At 32.3% G+C, this 20723-nt stretch overlaps 2 protein-coding genes across 4 annotated transcripts; one reads left to right on the forward strand and one right to left on the reverse strand.

Annotated features, from left to right (window-relative positions):
• Window positions 1-3404: 3404 nt before the first annotated feature.
• Window positions 3405-6689, forward strand: LOC123918899 (scarecrow-like protein 21). Its single transcript, XM_045971073.1, has 2 exons — window positions 3405-3660; window positions 4674-6689. Exon 2 carries the CDS (start codon window positions 4858-4860, stop codon window positions 6502-6504), a length of 1647 nt encoding a protein of 548 aa, XP_045827029.1. The 5' UTR covers window positions 3405-3660; window positions 4674-4857; the 3' UTR covers window positions 6505-6689.
• Window positions 6690-8522: 1833 nt separating this feature from the next.
• Window positions 8523-15164, reverse strand: LOC123918900 (probable WRKY transcription factor 20). 3 transcript variants are annotated; one of them, XM_045971074.1, is made up of 6 exons: window positions 14592-15164; window positions 12961-13137; window positions 12111-12657; window positions 11847-12012; window positions 11618-11767; window positions 8523-9345 (listed from the first exon to the last, which is right to left on the reverse strand). In XM_045971074.1, the coding sequence occupies exons 1-6, from the start codon at window positions 14847-14849 to the stop codon at window positions 8856-8858; spliced, it is 1788 nt and encodes a 595-aa protein (XP_045827030.1). In that variant the 5' UTR covers window positions 14850-15164; the 3' UTR covers window positions 8523-8855. The 3 variants fall into 3 exon arrangements, with proteins under 3 accessions (XP_045827030.1, XP_045827031.1, XP_045827032.1); XM_045971075.1 differs by having other exon boundaries at window positions 11847-11973; window positions 14592-15163; XM_045971076.1 differs by lacking the exon at window positions 14592-15164 and adding an exon at window positions 13422-13738.
• Between the last annotated feature and the right edge of the window lie 5559 nt (window positions 15165-20723).

Consider the following 20723-nt stretch of genomic DNA (forward strand, 5'->3'; position numbering starts at 1 on the left):
GCATAAACTAGTTTTTTTCAACTTTATGGGACATGTTGGCTATAAGGATGTGCCTAAAATCACTTGAATTAAATCACTATTTTTACTTTCTGTTCTTTTCCTTTTTCAGAGTCTTACTTTAGACATTATTATATATTTATTATAATACGATCCACAACACCTTTCAATTTCTTTGACATTGCATGCTTTAGACTTTTACCTTAATTTGTATAAAGGACTACTTTGAATTTGAAGGCTTATCAACAAGCATTAATTATTAATTAAATAAAGTCATATGTAAATATTAGGTAAAAAGAATTATGCTCTTTTCATCACAATTTCTTCTAAGTAATTTAATGATTAAAATTTCACTATTTTTTTGACTCGGAATTTCACTCTTTTAAGATGAATTAGTAAATATTTTAAATTTCAATGTCTACATATATAATGTGATATCTCTATCAGCTGAACTAAGCTTTAAAAACAAATTTATTTAAGAAATTAGTGACCGATAATAGACTAGTCTTGTGCTTATGGTGTGGATATTTTATTTCTTTGACTTAAATTCGACCATTGCATTTCATATTCTATATTATAGATTGTCAATACAAGTGAATAAAATCAAAGACACGAGCACACTAGCATTAGACTTTGGCCATTTTGTCAATCGTGTATTTTGTCAACAATCTCATTTTCATATTAATATATTAGAAAAACTTAATTTTGACATTCAAGTCAGTACAAGCGTGAATTGAGAGGTTTTAAAGAGATATTAGATATGTAAACATTTTTTATGAAATTAAAGTGACCCTCGAGGTGAAGCCACAACCATTAATGTGAGGACAAATATGACGGCTCAACGTTAAAAGTTGTCAGAATAACGATCGTAATACCATGTTTGATATTAAAAACCATTCGTTTTAATGTTTGTCATTACAAAAGAATTTTCTTCTGCACTTGTTGGACAATATACTGAAGAAAAAAAGTTAAATTAAAATAGTACAATATATCAATACATAGATAACCAAAAATGTAATTAAGTTCAATTTTATTAGATAGGTGAAAGAAAAAACGAAGAAAAATTATATAACACATTGTAAAATAGTAGTGTGTGTAATATATATATATATATATATATATATATATATATATATATATATATATATATGGGGAGGGATCAAATGACACCGGTGTAACATTTGAGTACTGTTACACCACTCAATAATGATTTAACGAATACAAATTTTACAAAATCCACCGTTGGATTGAATGCTTATATCGTATAGATCATCCATGTTAAATTTTACAAAAATGTAAAATCGTTTGATACGTTTTTGAGATCGATAAAGATTAATGGTTTATGTGTTTTTATTGAATACCGTTAATTTTGACATATCTCAAAAACATATCAAACGATTTTAAATTTTTGTAAAATTTTACATGGAAGATCTATACGATATAAACTTTCATATCCAACGGTGAATTTTGTAAAATTTATATTCGTTAAAGCGTTATTGAGCGGTGTAACATTACTCAAATATTACACCGGTGTAATTTGATCACTCCCATATATATATATATATATATATATATATATATATATATATATATATATATATATATATATATATATATATATATATATATATATATATATATATATCATACTTTGTTATGAAAAAGTAAAGTGACGATAAAAACAAGCACAAAGTAAGGGTAGGTGTCACCACATGTTCGAGGAAACGAGTGAAAGAGACCGAAACCGCGTAGGCTAATTTAATGATACGATGCATAATTACTATTCCATAAAATAAAAAATCCAATTTTACTACTATTTTTTTTTTGTAATCCAATTTTACTACTATTTGAAAATATTTAACATGTCAGTCTTGATTATTTGGAACTCCGATTTTAAATGCAAGGAATATAAAAGGGATAATTTGGGCTTTGGCCCTCTTTTGACAAAAAAATTAAAAAATAAATAAAAGGGATAATTTTCATTTGAACTGTAAACAACATCAATAAAAATTTGGCTTGTTCAAAAACATCAATAAAAATTTGGAGGAGAATATGCGTGTTGTGTTTGTGCTTGAGACGGCACAATTTTTTTCGTTCAATTTTTTTTCCAAAAACATTAAGGGAACTAGCCACTTTGGATCGAAGAAACATTTGACTTTTTATTTAATTTTAGTTGTTTTACTTTTTTAAGAGGTCTACTACGATATAATTTTTTAAGGCTAAAAAATGGAGTCACAGTTCCATAAGCCACCTTGGACATGTTGCAGGTCCAATGTAGCAGTGTTAAGTTCTCTTGAGGGGGAATTTTATCACTTTTTGCAGTTTTATTTAGTTCGATGGATCAATATTTGTAGTTGTGCGTCGATAATATCTTATTTATACTAAACAAAATATTTACATTTATATTCTTCTTCTTCATTAAAATATTAAGAGAGTATCAGTGACCATATATAGGACCCGTGTGGATTCGGCTTATTTTTTAGATTATAAAAATAACTTATGCAAATAAATAAATTTTTGAGTTAATTCATAAATTTTCACAAAAAAATATTATATTTTTATAAGCTATTTTATCATAAACTAACTTGAAAATTTTATAATAATACATAAAATTTTATTTATTTGTATAAGTTGTTCCGGATAAGAAAAAAAAAATAATTTAAACCAACTCATAGTTCAGTTGATACAACCGAGTTTTCATTTAAAATTTTCCCTCAGCTATTTGACTAAAATAATATTACGTGAACTTTTTGATATTGTCTCTAAAGTCTTGGAGTCAAACATCATAATTTTTATTATATTTTTCAATTTTAGTTTCGCTGTTTTCAATTTTAAAATTTAGTTTAATACTAGTATATTGAAATCTGACCTGAACTTTTATAAAAAAAGTAAAATTGAAAATAAAATACAAAATATCAAGAAGAAATAAAATTTAAGAGATTTTTTTTTATTTACAATAGAGTTAATGAAAATCGAATCTAAAATTTTAAGCATCTTACTCAAAATTCATATCATTAGATCAAATTTTATGTCTTATAGTTTGAAAGAAATTTTTAAATCAACTAAAAATAAAATTGAAATATTTAATGGGTAAATACAGTCAATTTATGAAAGTGTATAGATTAGAAAAAAAATCAAAAACAATATATTTAACCATGTTATATACTAGTCACCATTTATTTCAACATTTTTCTATTTATTTATTTTTCAAACATTTTTCTACTTATATTGAAGATTTATTATTTTTAATTTTTCTATAAATAGAAGAAAGAAGATAATTGTACGAATCGTACCAATATATACTCCTTGTCTTAAAAAAGTGTGTTAATTAAGATTTTGGTAAAAATAAAAAGGACAATTAATAATTTATTTATTTCACAAAAGAAGAGAGAGACTTTCCTTGTTGGCGTCCGTATAAAAACAGCATAAACGCACTTCAGACACTTCATTCATTCATTCATAGATAGTCATAGTGGACCAAACCAAACCAAAACAACAACCAACAATCTTTGTGATTTACCATCTGTTCCTCCTCCTCCTAACTTTTAATATCAAACCTCACAAACCATAACCTCCTTATCTTAACAAATTTCAGTTTCAGCTTCAATTCAACTTGGTCAAGCTTGTGTATAAGCTGGTTTCAGATCAGATTTTCTTTTTGAGGTGAGAGAGACGCATAAATTTTTTAACTTTTTCACTTTCCTTATTTATATGAAGCTGTTGTTAAAGTGGAAGTAATTTTTATTATAAGTGTTTTTTCTTTCTTGCCATGATGATGCATCTTGTGTTAAAAAAAACTGTATTAGATAAATAAAAATATATTTTTTATCCATTTTGGTTTGGTTTTGATGAGTTTGTGAAAATGGGTTTATGTTAAAATTGATAGTAAAGGGGAAGTAATTTTTGTTATCAAGTGTTTTTGGTTCTTGCCATGATGATGATTGATGAATATGCATCTTGTTTGAATTATCAGAAAAAATAAAAATATGATTTTTATCCTTTTGGGTTTAATTTTGATGAGTTTGTTAAAATGGGTTTGTGCTAAAATGGATAATAAATATTGTTTTTAAAGGTTGGGAGATGATTTTCACCCTTTTCTGTTTTTTATCTTTAATGAGTTTTTGTTTACTAGATTTGCTTTTCAATTTTTTGGGGGTTAGGGTTGGGGAAATCCCTATGATGGGTTTTTGAAAATTTCAGTTTTTTATGTTAATTGAGTTAAAGATATGATTGTGTGATATATGAACAGTTAATATTGAAAATTGTAACTTTAGAGGGGTTGGTGTACTGTTTAATTGGAATAGCATGTAACGTTATCATTAAAAACCAACTTTTTAGGTTCTGATTAATTTTAAAAGCTTAAATAAACACAATTAAACCACTAGAAATGATTCTTGTAGTTAAAAAAGGTGATTTTTCTCTCAAATAGTTTGTGACAAGTAGGCTCATAATTCTGTGCTTAAGAAGCATATTCTTCTGGTATTAGAATACATGTTTGATAGATATTACCTAATTTTTCAATTCTTGTTATTATCTAACTTTTCTTTGATTAATATTACCTTCTACTTCATCAATATTAGTAGACTGCATCTTTGTTTTCGTTGTTTACGGTTCTAGTAATCATTATCTTGTTAGATATTGTATTTATCTAACTGTTTATTTCTTTCCTTATGCAGAAATAATAGCTCATATTTTCGGTACACTGCTGCTATTGCCGCAGAAAATTGAAGACAAGTGTGGATAATGTTTACCGAGCTTAGAAAGTAAATCTTGTTCCGAAAAAGAAGGCTATTGGAAAATTTCTGAGGTGTTTGTGCCAGAAAGTTGATTGGTAGTGCTCGAGAAACTTATTATTTATCAATGCAAACATCACAGAAACATGAAATTTCTTATGGTTCTGGCAGGTTCTACGTTGAACCTGTGCAGAATCTGGACTCATATGGCTTACCTTCGAGTGAGAATTTAGAAAATTATTCTTCCTCTGATAACAGCAGCCAAACATTCTATCCTTCTCATCAAATTCTAGAACCATATGGCACCTTTGAATCTGCTTCAACAAGCAACAACAGTTTCCCTTACCAAAATTCTCCGTCTACTCTCAGCTTCTCACCTAACAATAGTCCGGTGTCACAGCTAGAGTCAAATTCATACGTGTTGAGACCACAACATTCTCTTGAATTTGTTAATGGTTCTCCTGAGGATGATGACTCTTACTTGAGACACGACCTTGATGACTTGAGGCATAAGATGCTAGAGCTGGAATCTGTTATGCTCGGACCTAACGCAGACATGCTAGATACATACGATGCTGAAGTTAAACAAGAATCTGCTTCGTTCTTATTAGAGTCAGAGAAGTGGAAGAAAAACATGGAGATGGTATCTAAAGGAGATCTGAAAGAGATGCTTTATACTTGTGCAAAAGCCGTAGATGAGAATGATATTGAGACAATTGAATGGATGGTTACCGAGTTACGCAAAATAGTATCGATTATGGGCAATCCGGTTGAACGATTGGGAGCATACATGTTGGAGGCTCTTGTTTCAAAGATGGCTTCTTCAGGAAGCACAATCTACAAATCGTTAAAATGTAGTGAACCTACTGGTAATGAACTACTCTCTTACATGCATGTACTTTATGAAATATGTCCATACTTTAAGTTCGGGTATATGTCGGCAAATGGAGCAATTGCTGAAGCTATGAAGGAGGAACGTGAAGTACACATAATTGATTTTCAAATTACTCAAGGAACTCAGTGGGTGAGTCTGATCCAGGCTCTTGCTCGCAGGCCTGGAGGACCCCCAAAGATCAGAATAACAGGCGTTGACGACTCGTATTCAGCTTATGCGCGCGGAGGAGGGGTTGATATAGTGGGGGGAAGGTTATCAACGCTTGCACAGTCATGTCATGTACCCTTTGAGTTCAATGCTGTTAGAGTTCCTGCTTCTGAGGTGCAACTCGGAGACTTTGAACTTCGACATGGTGAAGCTGTGGCGGTGAATTTTGCGCTTATGCTACACCATGTGCCGGATGAAAGTGTCAACATTCATAATCATCGTGACCGGTTGTTGCGATTGGCTAAGCACATATCTCCCAAGGTGGTGACTCTAGTTGAGCAAGAATTCAATACCAATAACGCTCCATTCTTGGAGCGTTTTGTCGAGACAATGAACTACAACTCAGCTGTTTATGAATCGATTGATCTTGTTCTTCCAAGGGATCACAAAGAGAGGATTAATGTCGAACAGCACTGTTTGGCTCGAGAAGTCGTCAACTTGGTAGCCTGTGAAGGGGAAGAAAGAGTGGAACGTCACGAGCCTATGAGTAAGTGGAGAATGCGTTTCGCAAAGGCTGGATTTACGCCTTATCCATTGAGCTCCTTCATCAATTCTTCAATCAAGGATCTTCTGGATAGCTACCGTGGACATTACACTCTAGAAGAGAGAGATGGTGCACTATATCTTGGTTGGAAGAATCAAGTTCTTGTTGCTTCTTGTGCTTGGAGATGAAAAATCCATTGACAGTTCATTTTTGTTACCGCAGGTTTTTATGTTAGGCTATGTGTCATCCTCCTATATATAGATTTACTCTTCTTATTATAGTCAAATAACTGTTTTGTAAAAGAGTATCTTAAAACTTTTATGTCACAAATACTAGTAACAGCACTAAGGATTATATATGTAAAATCTGTCTATCCAATGTGTTTTATAGAACATATTTTCCTTACCTTAGATTAAAAAACAATGAAGTAGAGAAGTGAGTATTTACCAAAATTTTATTTGCTAAGCTAGACTGCATTTCTCCCAACTTTGTTGTGACAGATCCCTTTGTAATCACCATCAGCACTGCAGCTCTAGCAATTATCATGCAGTTCATAACAGCTCATCACTTTCTTTTTTTTTCCTGTTCTTGTTTTGTGCCAAAATTTTGCAATTACCGAATTCCTAATCTTAAAATTGAGTTTTTGGCCTAACTCAACCCTACAAAACCGGCTTGTAAGGTAAGGATTGCCTCTATTTTATTAACACATGTGCATCACAACCAATGTGAAACTTCTTAACATGCTCAAATAGTAAAATTTGGTGATTCAGTTACAATTTTTTTTAGTTCAGAAACCTAGTTAAAACTCCTGAAATAGTTCATAAACCACCTTGAGAGTAATTAAAATTAGTGGCACTAGTTAAAATGGAAAAAAAAACAGTTGTAATTGAAAAAAAAAAGTATAGTTTACATTTTTAAGAGGTTGAATTTAAGATAATTTTACTATATTTGTTTTTTAACTCGTTAACTACCTCATTGTCTTATGATTCCCAAGTCACACTTTATCATGAAGTATAGTAAAATTATTCAGTGGTGAAGAAAGGAAAGCGGAAATGAAACACGAAAATTGATAAATGAATTTGGACTACCTTAGTCCAAATTCATTCATCGATTTTCATGATTTCTTTCCTCGTCCCTTTCTTTCCACCCAACCAATAATATGTCTGGAGGGAGTATATGTTCCGTCAATGGAAAAATCCTATTGATGGATTCATGGAATCTTATCTTATACTCCAGGTCCTACTTAATTTATGTCTAATCCACATAACTTAGTTTATTTCATTAAATTCTATCTAACCAATGATGAGAAACAGTATGTTAAAAACTGTGTTGAGTGTTGCTTTTACTGTACATTTATATGTGAATCCTTTTCCACATCCATTATTAGTCAACAACACAGCTGTTGGAAATCATACATTTCTATACGTTTCATCATCCTATTCATTACTACTACCATGTGATAAATCATAAATGCCTTGAACATGTGTTGCACAAATTGGTACAATTATGTCATGTGGTGATTGTGTTTATTGTTTTTTTTAACCAACTCTCATAAGGGAAATTCAGTACAACCAGTACTAGTAAAAGTTTAGATTATTAAATAATTGATAAATTTAGCAGTGTCAGTGAACACTGAACACAACTTATTTGGCAAAATTGTGTTGAAACAAGTACTAAAAGCAACCACTCACTCACTCATATGTTTCCATTTTTTGAAACAAGTACTTTTGAAACAAGATCTTCACATAATCACTCACATGTGCCTCACTTGGTTGGTTCATTGTTCTACTATTTATGAGCTGTTATTATTGAAACAGAAGCTTCATTCAATCAGTGTTGCATTTATTTACAACTTAAAAGATAATCAAATGATTCATAAAATGGCAATAACTGTTGCTTTAAATCAGTCACAATAACAGTTGCATCATTATCCTTTATATTGTCAAAAAAAAAAAAACACTGATGCAGCCTCGATCGCAGTCACGCTGCCATGAGACAACATCAAAAACTATGATAACATGACCTTGATTGCCATTGCAGACTTTTTAAAAAACCCAGATTACAACTATGGTAAAAAAACAAAAAATACAAAATGAAGTACCATAGCAAACTTGAATAAACACTCAGTTATAGCATCTGAGTTTAACCGGAAATGGATTCTCTCAATTTGAAGTGCTCCTCAGGTAATTACAAAAACAAAAGTTCAAGAACAGGCTAAAAGCTATTTCTTATAAATAGTTGAAATCAAACACTTTTACAAGGGTTCTTGTGGAAGCAACTTTAGTATCAGCTTCACATATTTGTACAGAAGAATTTGTATATATAATTATACAAAACAACAATCAGATATAAAGTCAACCTTAAACGACACAACTACAGCTAGTTATACCAAAGGGGTAGCTCTCAGATAGTGTGATAGGAACATAAAAGAACTATCAGCATTTTCAAAGAGAAAACTTGCCTTTGAAGCTTTACCAGCGAAAAAGAGGAAAGCCAAATGATACTCATAATTTCATTTTATTTTTGTTGTGTAAGCAATTTACGGACCCATAAGTATTCTTCCCATGTTCGGTGGGCAAGGATAAGCCGAATGGTTTAAAGATGAATTATCACTCGGATTTTCTCTAGAACCATATGGATTTGAGTTGTTATTTAGTACACCAAAGTATACTGGAGGCGGAGTATTATGAACAAACTTGAAACTGGAATTGCTGTTGTGATTGTGAGTTTGGTTCTCCCCATATTCAGTAAGCATCATTCTCCCTTGATTGTTTGATCTATTTTCAGCAGTTCTTGGGCTAAGGCCCATTCCAAGGTCAAGGCTAATAGTATCACTTTCTTCTCGCCGGATTTTTGTATGTCCACCTGCAGCTGATGGTCCTGCCATATCATGACTATTATTCCTTGCAGTTGGTACATCATGATTGTGTTTACCCTCGTATGTGGTTATTACAGCTTTTGGATCATGAGATGCCCTCTCCACGTGTTTTCTAACCGGGCAACCAGCATTTGTGCATTTGTAATAACTCCTGCGGAAAGCAGCAAGGTTATACAAAAAGATGCAATAAATTCCCAGATTTTTATCAAATACAAAAACAATGTTGTCACTAAAGCAAAAAGATGCAATAAGATCTAAGTACAGCTTTGATTTACATTCCATGCGAGGTTTTTACTAAGGCACCAAAATCAAATTCCATTACAGTGGAAACACAAGAAGAGACATGTTTAGACACACTTCATCATATACAGTGCTGTCAATCGCAGTTCAAATAAAACAGCAATTTGTAAAATTCCACTAAGCGATTAGTTTGTGCTAAATACTCCCTCCGGCCTTAATTATAAGCAAATTCTACTTTTTAGATTCATTGGAAAATCAATGTATTTGGCCTTAAGTAAGTCTAGATACATTGGTATTCAAATGAATCTAAAAAGTAGAATTTGCTTATAATTAAGGCCGGAGGGAGTAGCAGTTTGTGCTAAATAGAATATCGTGTAGCATGTTTACCCTCTATTTGGTAGCACTTTGTGCTAAATAGCATATCGTGGAACACTGGCGATTAGTTCAAATACAGCTATGCCATAGCGCCGCAATTTGACAAACACCAATCATATTGATAGTCAAAGTAACAATCACAGGACTTGAGATGCATGAAACATGTGGCACTATATAGTATATCCATCATAGGGGTCAATTAAAGATTGTTCTAAGTGCCCAATGAATTTGGAAAATGATACAAAAGCAGACCATATCTAAGTTTTGTAAGGTTGAGTTAGGCCCAACTCCTCATTCTAGGATGGTTTTGTAAGGTTGAGTATTGAAGTTGTATCTAAGTCTCACGTTGCCAAAGTTTTTGGGCTGTGCAATGTAAATGTGTTTGGCCACCTCATCGTATGAACTAGCTTTTAAGAGTGAGATCCATTTAACATAGACAATGACAAAATTTCAGATAGTATTCAATTTAAATCTATAAGACTAGAAGAACTACAATATTTGGCTAATGGGATGATAACAACTGAAAGAGAATCTTCATAATCAGTATAAACTAGTCAATCATGCAAATAAGTAAATATCTTATTGCCGCTCCTTTTCCCCTAAAATGCTTTATAACTCACTATTAACCTACTGCCATAACCATCCTTATGCTTGTAGACATATTTTCCTGAGAGCATTGAAGTAAACATGTATTCCTCTACAATTTCTTGATATCTAAGTATCTAACAGTTCTCCATTTACCACTGTGTTTATTTGCATATTCTTACTTTCTTAGTGGTGATGCTCTAACAATCGAATTGCTTTCTTTGCCAATATGTACACCCTTATAAGCAAAAAAACACTTTAGATTCATTGAACAATTGATATATCTGGTCAATAGTATAAACCAGATATACCAGTTATTTAATGAATCTAAAAAGTATTTTTTGCTTATAATAGCGACCGGAGGGTTATGTAATTATTTTAGTTCCTCTTTAACCCACCATTATAACCTGTCAAGTGTCAATGCTAATTCCACCTACAACTTTTTCATAGGATCAGCCTTGTACTAATTTGATTTTGCAATTATTTCAGTGTTTCTTTGCTGTTCATAGCAATGATGTTCTTACATTTAAACTGATTCCTTAACCATAATGTATTTAATTATTTTCCTAACCTACCATCATCACTTGTTGTCAGATTTTATATTGGAAATTCCGTCTTCATTGCGGTCCGCCCCCATCCGTCTAATTGCGGCATTTGGGTTGCCTTCATTGCAGCCTCCAACACCTTCATCGTGTTGGGTGTGAAGGGGTGGATTTAGTCCCACATTGCTAAGGATATGGCCTGTGTAGCGTTTATATAGCTTGGGCAACCCTCACCTCACAAGCCGGTTTTGTAGGGTTGAGTTAGGCCCAATATAAAATTTGACACTTGTCAATGCCAATTCAGTACTGGTGTACAGCATCGATTTCCCAGGCATCAAGCCATCAACCTTAAACTAACTTTGGATTTCACAATTAATTCAAACTGAGGACTCAAAAAATAGATAATAGAATCCTCTGAATGAATATCACAACTCTTAATATAACCTTGCATGACGTTATGATTTAGAATTTAGAATAAACACCATTACAAAAATGATATAGGATGCAACTCTTTTCCCTTTTCCAGAATCCAGAAATCATTTTCTCAAATCGTATCCAAATAAGGGAGAAATATTTTTCTTTTAAACTAAGGTTTTGTTTTTGTAAAATAATCTGAAACAAGCACAATAAATTGGACTTAAATTTAGTTTATATTGTATAGTTATCGATGTGAGGGCGTACCTAGGGTTAGGATTCCCTCTTACCACCTTCTGCCCATATTTACGCCAGCGATAACCATCATCCAATATGTCAACCTCACTCAGAGTTTGTACAACGACACGTGGCTCCCGGATAGGCTTAACTACAGGAGTGATGTCAAGATCCATTTTTCTGCTCAATAAAAAACTCATGATCAGCAAGTGTACAAGAAACAACAAAAAAATTAGAACCCTGGTCTAAGTCGTCAAACCTTCGCTTTGAGAAAGGATCGTCTTCATCAACCTCATCATTACTCCGGTTAGACAAAAACCCTGCACCCTCTGGACTATCAGCATTTGTTGCTATAGGCGATAGCTCTGGAGTACTGTCACGCTCAGCTGCATGAGACATCTGACCATAATTATTAAATCCTTTGTCTACAATTCAAGAATTAAAAGAAAAGAAAGTCATGTTATTTGTTTGACACTAAGTAAGAATAGAATGGAATCAATGAGAAGTATTCATCCAGTATTACCGTCTCGGCTAGTCAAAGAAGCCCTATCAGATCTATCTTCTTGCACAGACATAACATTTCCACCAGAGTATCGACGGCTTGGTTGAGGTTTAGGATGATCATGTGTTCCTTTGTAAACTATTTCGGTAATTTGGCCATCATGAGAGCGTTCAAAGAGTTTCTTCACTTCACAGTTAGGATGTGTGCATTTGTAATAACTGCGTGGAAATTCACATCCTTTAACAAGCTTCTGCCCATATTTTCGCCAATTGTATCCATCATCGGATGCCTTGTCGGCAGCAACTTGTCCACTGCCCCTACCATCAACTTGTGATGCTTGAAGCCCAGTTGGTATGTTGCCACTGGGATTTAATTCGTCCAAATTGGCTTCAGTATGAGCACTAGCCCCTGAACTAACCATTTGAACAGGTGATGATGATAGACTTATTTCATCTGAAGGGGCAGTTATTTCTCTTTTGACTAATGGTGAAACAAAAGATTGAACTTTTCCTTGACCATCTATTTGAGCAGGTTTTTCACATGCATGGTTGTGAAAGTCAACAGGAACCTTAGACAAGTGAAGAGCATTGTGTAAGTACTATGCAACAATTAGCAATATTCAAAACAAGATTAACCAGAACATTGTACATGACAACTAAATCCGTTTCCGCTTTACCACCCAAAAAAATAAGAGAAAAGGACTAGTGAAAATAGTATACTTAATCATCCTATCTTGTTAAATTAGTACAGTTTATCATCGGATAAAATTAAAAGGGGGCGGGGGGGGAAGTGAAAGTCAAGTCTGTGTGTCCACAATCCACCTTAGTACGCTTATATTCATCAATTTTACTAATATCAAGTAATTCATTACCATATTTGATCTACCGTGCGGTTTGAACTCAAAGAAGCTGTATTTTCCGTCATCAACAGTATTACTATTGAAGCGTCCACTGGTTACAGGAAGTGTAGCAGACGCAGAAGAAGTTATAAAACCATGTCCTATTTGTTGAAGCCTAGGAAGGGAACCTGTTGTGGGTGAAGGTTCTACCTGCAAGAGACAAGAAAAGTTATTATATAATCTAAAACCCTCTTACCGCAGGAGTTGTTGAATGAGATCAACAATCATAAAATCAAATATATAAAATGACATCGTAAAGAATTTTAATTTGTCATAAAAACAAAGTTGGAAAAGAGATGAAAAAAGAAATGGACAAAGTAACAACAACTTCTAGAAAACCTATGGCCCTAAACAGCATTCAATGGACCGATGAATTAATAACAAAAACAAAAAAACACAGAAAATCATTTAAGTTGACCATACAAATCAACTACCTATGCAGAAAGAGCGATTACAATCAACTAATCAAGTATAATCAAAGTTGGTGATTTTCTCCACACAATAACATCGCATGTTTCTTTGGTGCCTATAAGATGAAAGATAGCCCAATATATTATGATCTAAGAAACTTATATAAACACACTCAGAAAAGCCACTCTCATATGAATCTTGAACTGCACAAGTTAGGTTAGGACCACCCCAACTATGAACATCAAGACAATCAATTCCTTTCAACGAAAAAATATCTTGACACAGAATCTCTCTGGCGACATTCCTTATACTATTCCAATGCCATGTTATACAGAACTAAAAATGGATCCACTAACTAATCGTTGGCGCAATGCATCGATTCATTTTTTCCATTTCCACATGTATAAATGGAGTGGAAGAATCTCTCGTGCTCCCTATAACACCGTTAAAAACTAAAAAGGGAAAGCACAAACACAAAAGGAAGAATCATTATGTGAAAAAACAACCCTGAAAAAAAAATCGAGCCATTATAAAAGAAAGTCATATTCCAATTTCCAACAAAAATACCATATTCAGCATAAAGCAGCAAAACAAAATTTGTATGCGAGCATCAGAATCTGACTGTACCAACATAAACCACTCAAATAATAAAATCTACCATGTGAAAAAGATCAAACACAACAATGCACCATCCAATATAAAAAGAGAATAAACAAATAAGCAAAATTAAATTAGCCACAAATTAAACAAGCACATATACTCTTACAAAGTCACAACAATTTTCTAACTTTACATGAAACACACAGCATCTCCAACTCATCAACTATTACATCACATCAATTTTAAGCCCTAAAAATATTAATATTAATTCCAGCAGAATCAGAATAATGCTTCAGATATGCTGTAATTGTATAGTGAACATCAACAAGAAAATCACACTAAAAAAAGCACAACACATTTTTTATATGCCACTTTTCAATTCAATTAGGTCAAGTAAAAATACCATCTTTGACCAAATTCAACTTAAAAAAACACATTTTGATAATAAATTAACTAACCTATTTAATTTTCTTACTTTTTTGAACAATCCCAAACAGATCAAAATTGAACATTGATACTACATTTTACATAATCAACAGAGTACAAAATCAAAACCCTAGAAACCCAAAATAATTGAAGTGTCATTCACTGACCTTCATATTTGAGAGAAGAACGGGGGATTCAAGAAATGAAGTCGGACTGAGTCCCGGCGGAATTGTTAAAACCGGTGACCTAGAGATCGGGAGCTTCGCCGGAGACATCAGCTTGTATCTAGCTCCGGAGGTATTAGCTGAGGTGGTAGCTCCATCTGAAGCAGAATCGGGTCGTGACCCAGTTCGATTTGGATCTTCATGATCATGTTCCATCTCGCCGGAAGCTTGTCGCCGGAATTGAGGTTCGCCGGCGTCCATTGAGGTGAGAGAAAGAGTGTGTGGGAGAGAGTGGGTGAGTCAAAGCTGAAGAAGGAGGAAAATAGAGAGGGGTAAAAGTGTCATTTGAAGTTGAGGGAAACAGTGTTTGATTATTGTTTTGTGTTTGTTTGATGATTGAAGGTTGTATGTGTTTCTGAGAGAGTGAGACGTAGTTGACTTGTAACGTTGTGATTTGTTTCTGTTTCTCTCTCTTTCTGTGTTATGTTTTTGATGTTTTCAGTGGTTTTGGATTGTCGTTTTAAACGTTTTCTGGTGTCTCTGTTCTTCTACTTATGGTATCTTTCCATGTGATGTAAGAAACAGTACGTGAGTGAAGAGATAAATAATATTGTAAAAAAATATAATGTCGGTAAATACTGATAAGTTAGTGTTTGTTTGAAAAAATAAAATAAAATTAAGCTATTAGATTTGGTCTGGTGGTATGATAAGAGGTTTGGTTACTATGGATGAGGTCTTGGATTCGATCCTCTAATTCGTTGTAAACTAAAAAAAAATCAATGTTTGATCATAGATAAGTTAACAAGGTGCATATCCTCCGTAAAAAAAATCAAATTCAATGCAATGCAAATCATTGGATGAGTCCACCACCTATCAACATCATAATTGAAACTCGGTTTTTAAGTTTTGAGTCACTGTTAAATTGTAATTTTAACTTTGTCCAATAATTGAGCCTAAGATAGCATTTGATTATTGAAAATACGAGTATTTTTTTCCTTTCTAAATAATCCAACAGCAAGTCAGTCAAATCAATTGAATGTACTATTTAATATCTTTCTGAAACATATAAACACCCCCAAAGTGAAGAGTATGCTCTTTAGAATTAATAGGTAGAGCACAATAAATACCCAACCAATTTAACACTTCATCTCAAAGCTGACAAAAAAATTACAATAATAAAACAAAGAATAATGCTTAATCTCACGAATTGGCCAAAGACGAAACACAAGAATGATGTGGCAAACAATTTCGGTGGGCCCTTTTAACTCATTCTTTACCTTTCCTCTTCCTTTTTGTTTCACAGTACATTAAAAAAAATAAAAGAAATTGAGGAAGGTATGTACAGACACACAGTGCCACAACAAATCCCCCTCTTCAATGACCTTTATGATGTAAAAGACAACATTGAGGAAGGTGAAGGTGCATGTTTTACATCATAAAGGTCATTCTCCATCTTGTTCTTTTTACCATGTTGAAACCAGTATTGCAACCCATTCTCCATTAAACTGAAGATCCTAGTGTTTTCAATTTGTATTTCTTAATCTTAACAATCATTGAGAAAGGTGAAGGTGCATGCCAGAATTTACAAGAGAAATCTAATTTCCTTTGATTTTATATTTGTGGTGAGGAAAAGATTATATCCGGTGTACTAAATTCAATGGAGAAGAAGTATAAAAAAAAAACCCAAAAAATTCAATGGAGAATATGGTGATAAAAACCCCAGATCTCTGTGGCGACGGAAGGGAAGAAATTATGTTGTTTGAAATCTATTTTAGTTTATAAATCATTGTCAATAAATAATAAAAACTTGTTGTGGGTTAGTTAGCACGTGATAAGCACGCATTCTTGCTTTTCGTTACACCACTAGTCGTGACGTATAGCACTGCTGTAAAACAAATGAGTAGCATTCCTCTCTTTCCTTTCCTGCAAGCGTCATAGCACATCAAAGAAATCTATACTTTCACGCCTAGCCAAATTATTTTTTGTAGGAGTTCAATTAGACAATATTCTTCAAACAAATAAAGACATTTTCAATGGAGCGAAGTTGTTCTAAGTAATTTTGTTAATCTCTACGGGAATCACTTGTTCAGCCTGGGCCAAAATATTATAAGCTCATTTGATCGTGAAGCCTTCTTTAATGTTTGGTTTCCAAATCCACTTGTTAGAAGCATTGTCATGCAAACTCACCGTCGTCGAAGAACATCATTCCGCAAGGTCTAAGGGCTTGTTTGGCCCAGCTTATTTTAGGTGTAGAAGCTCTTTTAATCATAAAACTATAAATAATAACTTTTTAACTAAAATTAAAATTGTCTGGTAAATCTTAATTTTTTTATAAAAGAAAAAGTTAAAAGTTGTTATTTTTTATTATAATAGGGTTAAAAGATATATTTGATAATATATTATAAGCTTTAATGCACTTTTGATCTCTCTATTTTGAAAAATATGAATTTTTGATCCTCTATTTTAAAAGCCAACTTTTTGATCCCGCTATTTTGAAAAACATGAACTTTTGATCCCCTGTTTTAAAAGCCAACTTTTTGATCCCCGTATTTTGAAAAATATAAACTTTTGATCTCCCTCTTTTAGATTTTCTGAATTTGTGTCCATAAACTCAATTTGATCAAATTTTTGCTGATGTGTCAAACTCATTAATGACGTAGCAGTTTCCATGTTGTCAAAACGTTTCTATGTCATTAATCTTTTTTAGGGTAAATGATCATTTATCCCCTGCAAAATAAGCAAATTTTTGTTTACCCCCCTTTCAGATTTTTTTCTGTTTACCCCCTGCAATAGATAGATTCTCTCATTTACCCCACTATGAGTACAACATGACATCTACCTGTGTGAATCTGCTGACGTGACTTGTATACATGAAAAAAATTCATTTATATTTAATTTCAAAATTCCACATCATCTATTAAAAAAAATGAAAAAAATAATTAAACCTTTTTTTGATTAAAAATTCTTAAAATTCACAAAATTACACCAAAGTTCTTTAAAAAATACTTTAGTTTGATTTTTTTTAAAACTCCTAAATTTTCAATAAACACTAAAATTCCCAAATTCAAACAGCAAAAATTCAAAAATTTGATCATCAGCAAAAATTTGATCAAATTGAGTTCGAGAACTAAAATTCAAAAAAATCTAAAATAGGGGGATCCAAAGTTTAGGTTTTTCAAAATTGGGGATCAAAAAGTTAGCTTTTAAAATAGGGGATCAAAAGTTCAGGTTTTTCAAAATAAGGGATCAAAAAATTGGCTTTTAAAATAGGGGATCAAAAGTTCAGGTTTTTCAAAATAGGGGATCAAAAGTGCATTAAAGCCAATATTATAATTTTTCCTAAAATAAACTGTTTTTTTTTTTTTTACTATAGCTTTTAGAAATTGTTGTTTGGCCTAGCTTCTTACTTTTAAGTAAAAAGAAGAGGAAAAAAAGTTAGGCCAAACAAACCTTAAATTGACCACACAACAACATGTCAAACTAGAGTCAAACCTAATATAATCATTTTCCTAGCATCCAACTAAAGAAATCACTCGAATAAATCTACTATACCATGAGGGGAGACGAACTCTACACTTACCACCTAGAAATACAATACTACACCTTGGAGCTCACCACACAAGTCACAAACAAGTTATCAGCCGACTCAACCGGCGCCCCACAATAAACGCACGACATATCGCTAGTATCAACCACCACCCTACGCCTCAAAAGATTTTGGCCAGTTATAAACACTCTATCCTACAACAATTGCCAAGAGAACACAATTACTTTTGAAAAAGTCCAAGACTCCAAAATCCTATCAAGCGAAGAATTAATTCCCTCAGGAGTACTTCTAACATCCCTATCGATAATCCTATAAGTCGATTTAACTGAGAACTATCCTACTAGGGTGATGCTTTAACATTTTATTGCAATGTTTTATTAAACTATAATATTAAAGATATTAATTAACTATATTATATTGCAATGTTTTAACATTTTGCAAGTGTAGCATCATTTTAAATTGTAGTTTAACAAGAGAGAGAAGGAAAAGGGATTGTGTGATTTAACTTGTAGACTTTTAAAAAGAGAGTGTGGTGGATCATTTTGTACTGAAAGTGTTTTCACTGTTGGACAAAGATTTTGTAACAAATTGAATATTTATCTTTTACTACTCCATGTTATTGTTTTTCTAGCAATAAAAAATTATTCTTTTGGGTATCTGATTTTCTTGGCTTTGGTACGATTTGAAAGGGAAAGTTGTGTGCCAAGTACCAACTTTATGTTACTCTTTACCACAAAAAAATTCAGTGAAGAGATTGGTGCGAAACTACATATCATTTTCTTCAAAGTTGAAAGCCTAGGTCACACCAAAATTGGCTCCCCAAAGGGTTAGATTCAAATAATCTTTTACTTCTTTCTAGATTCAAATAATTTAATCACACTTATATGAGAGTCAAGTTTAAGTATTCGGTTTCAAGGCTTGACATTGTTTGATTGGGCGGTGAGTTTTCACGTTCATAGTAAGATTGTAGTAAATTTTTTTTGTTTGCAATGAAACAATAAAAATCGAACCTAAGACTCATGCATTCTACCAAAAATTTTCACCACTAAATTAAATCTAGTGACTTAGATTGTACCAAATATTTTTACACTAATGTAAAACTTTGAATTTATAGCTTTCCGATTTTCACGTTAAACAAATTATTGGGATGTGATTTTAGAATTCGTGAATCAGTTTTTTCTAGGACAAAGATTTAAAGTAAGAGAGTTACCCTTATGAAAAGTTTACTTCATTGAAAATTTATAGTAAATTGATGTAGTATATTCTATTAATTATAGAATTTTGAAATTAAACTCAAGTTGTAAACGGAATATCTAGCATGTGTTAACCTCAAGAACTAAAATCAAAATAATAAGAATAAAAAAAAAACAACGATATATCTGTAATAAGTAAGAACTATAAAAATATACAGTTAACTAAAATATATATATATATATATATATATATATATATATATATATATATATATATATATATATATATATATATATATATATATATATATATATATATATATATATATATATATATATATATATATATAGGGGATACTTAAAGTGAGAGGAGTGTCATATTGTGAGAGATGAGAGGATGGATTTATGACCATTGAATTCAAATCAACGGTTGGATTTAATTAGTCACCAAAAGATGCACATGTTGTTTGTTTGTATCACAGTTTGTGACCTTCCTTTACTTCTTGATTTCTGCACAGTGAAATGAAAACCAAAAACCTAGCAACAGTGCCAAATAAGCAGTATCTTTCTGTTAATCGTGAACCATGGGTATAACAAATTGGGTATTGAAGTTTTTCGATTAGAAGAGCAGAAGATCCCCTTTTGAAGGCCATCACCGCCATCTAATAGGGTCATGTTAGTCTGTTGTCATCAACCATATTTCGTCGTTGCCGAAGCTTTTACTAAGGTTACCAGTTAGTTTTCATCAAAGATTCCTAAAACTTTTTGCTGGTTTTCGTAACCATGGGGAATGAACACAGGTATTGCAAATTGAAATAAAAGATTAGAATGGGAAAGATGATTTCTACACAGATCCAAAACTTATCAATTAAATAATAGTAATAAAAGTTATCAATTCGTCTTAATTTTACAGCAAGAACTGGATGTGGATTTGTATGATACAGGAAGATGGTAGAACGGAGGAAGATGATGCGCACGTATAAACTACAAAGGGATGATTTTATTTTTTAATGAGCAATTAAATCAGAACCATTTAATTTAATCCGAGAGTCTTTATTCAATCCTCTCATCTCTCACAATAAGACACTCCTCTCACTTGAAGTATCCCCTATATATATATATTTACATAGACCGAAAACAAATGATATATTTGCATATATACCAAAAATAAATTAATGAAGGCTTTTTGTGCACGGATGATAAACAATCCAAAAATTTTGACTTTGGATTTTATAACTACAAAACTTTAAATACATCTAAATGAGGAAATCATTGACCCTATCTAATCAAAAATGGAAATTACTTCGACTTCACTCAACAATAAATAGAGACTATTTATTACAACATCTTTTTAGATAAAGACAAATAATTTTTTATTTTTTTAACTCTCTTGGT

The sequence above is a fragment of the Trifolium pratense genome, linkage group LG3 (genome assembly GCF_020283565.1).
Source record: "Trifolium pratense cultivar HEN17-A07 linkage group LG3, ARS_RC_1.1, whole genome shotgun sequence".
NCBI lineage: Eukaryota > Viridiplantae > Streptophyta > Magnoliopsida > Fabales > Fabaceae > Trifolium > Trifolium pratense.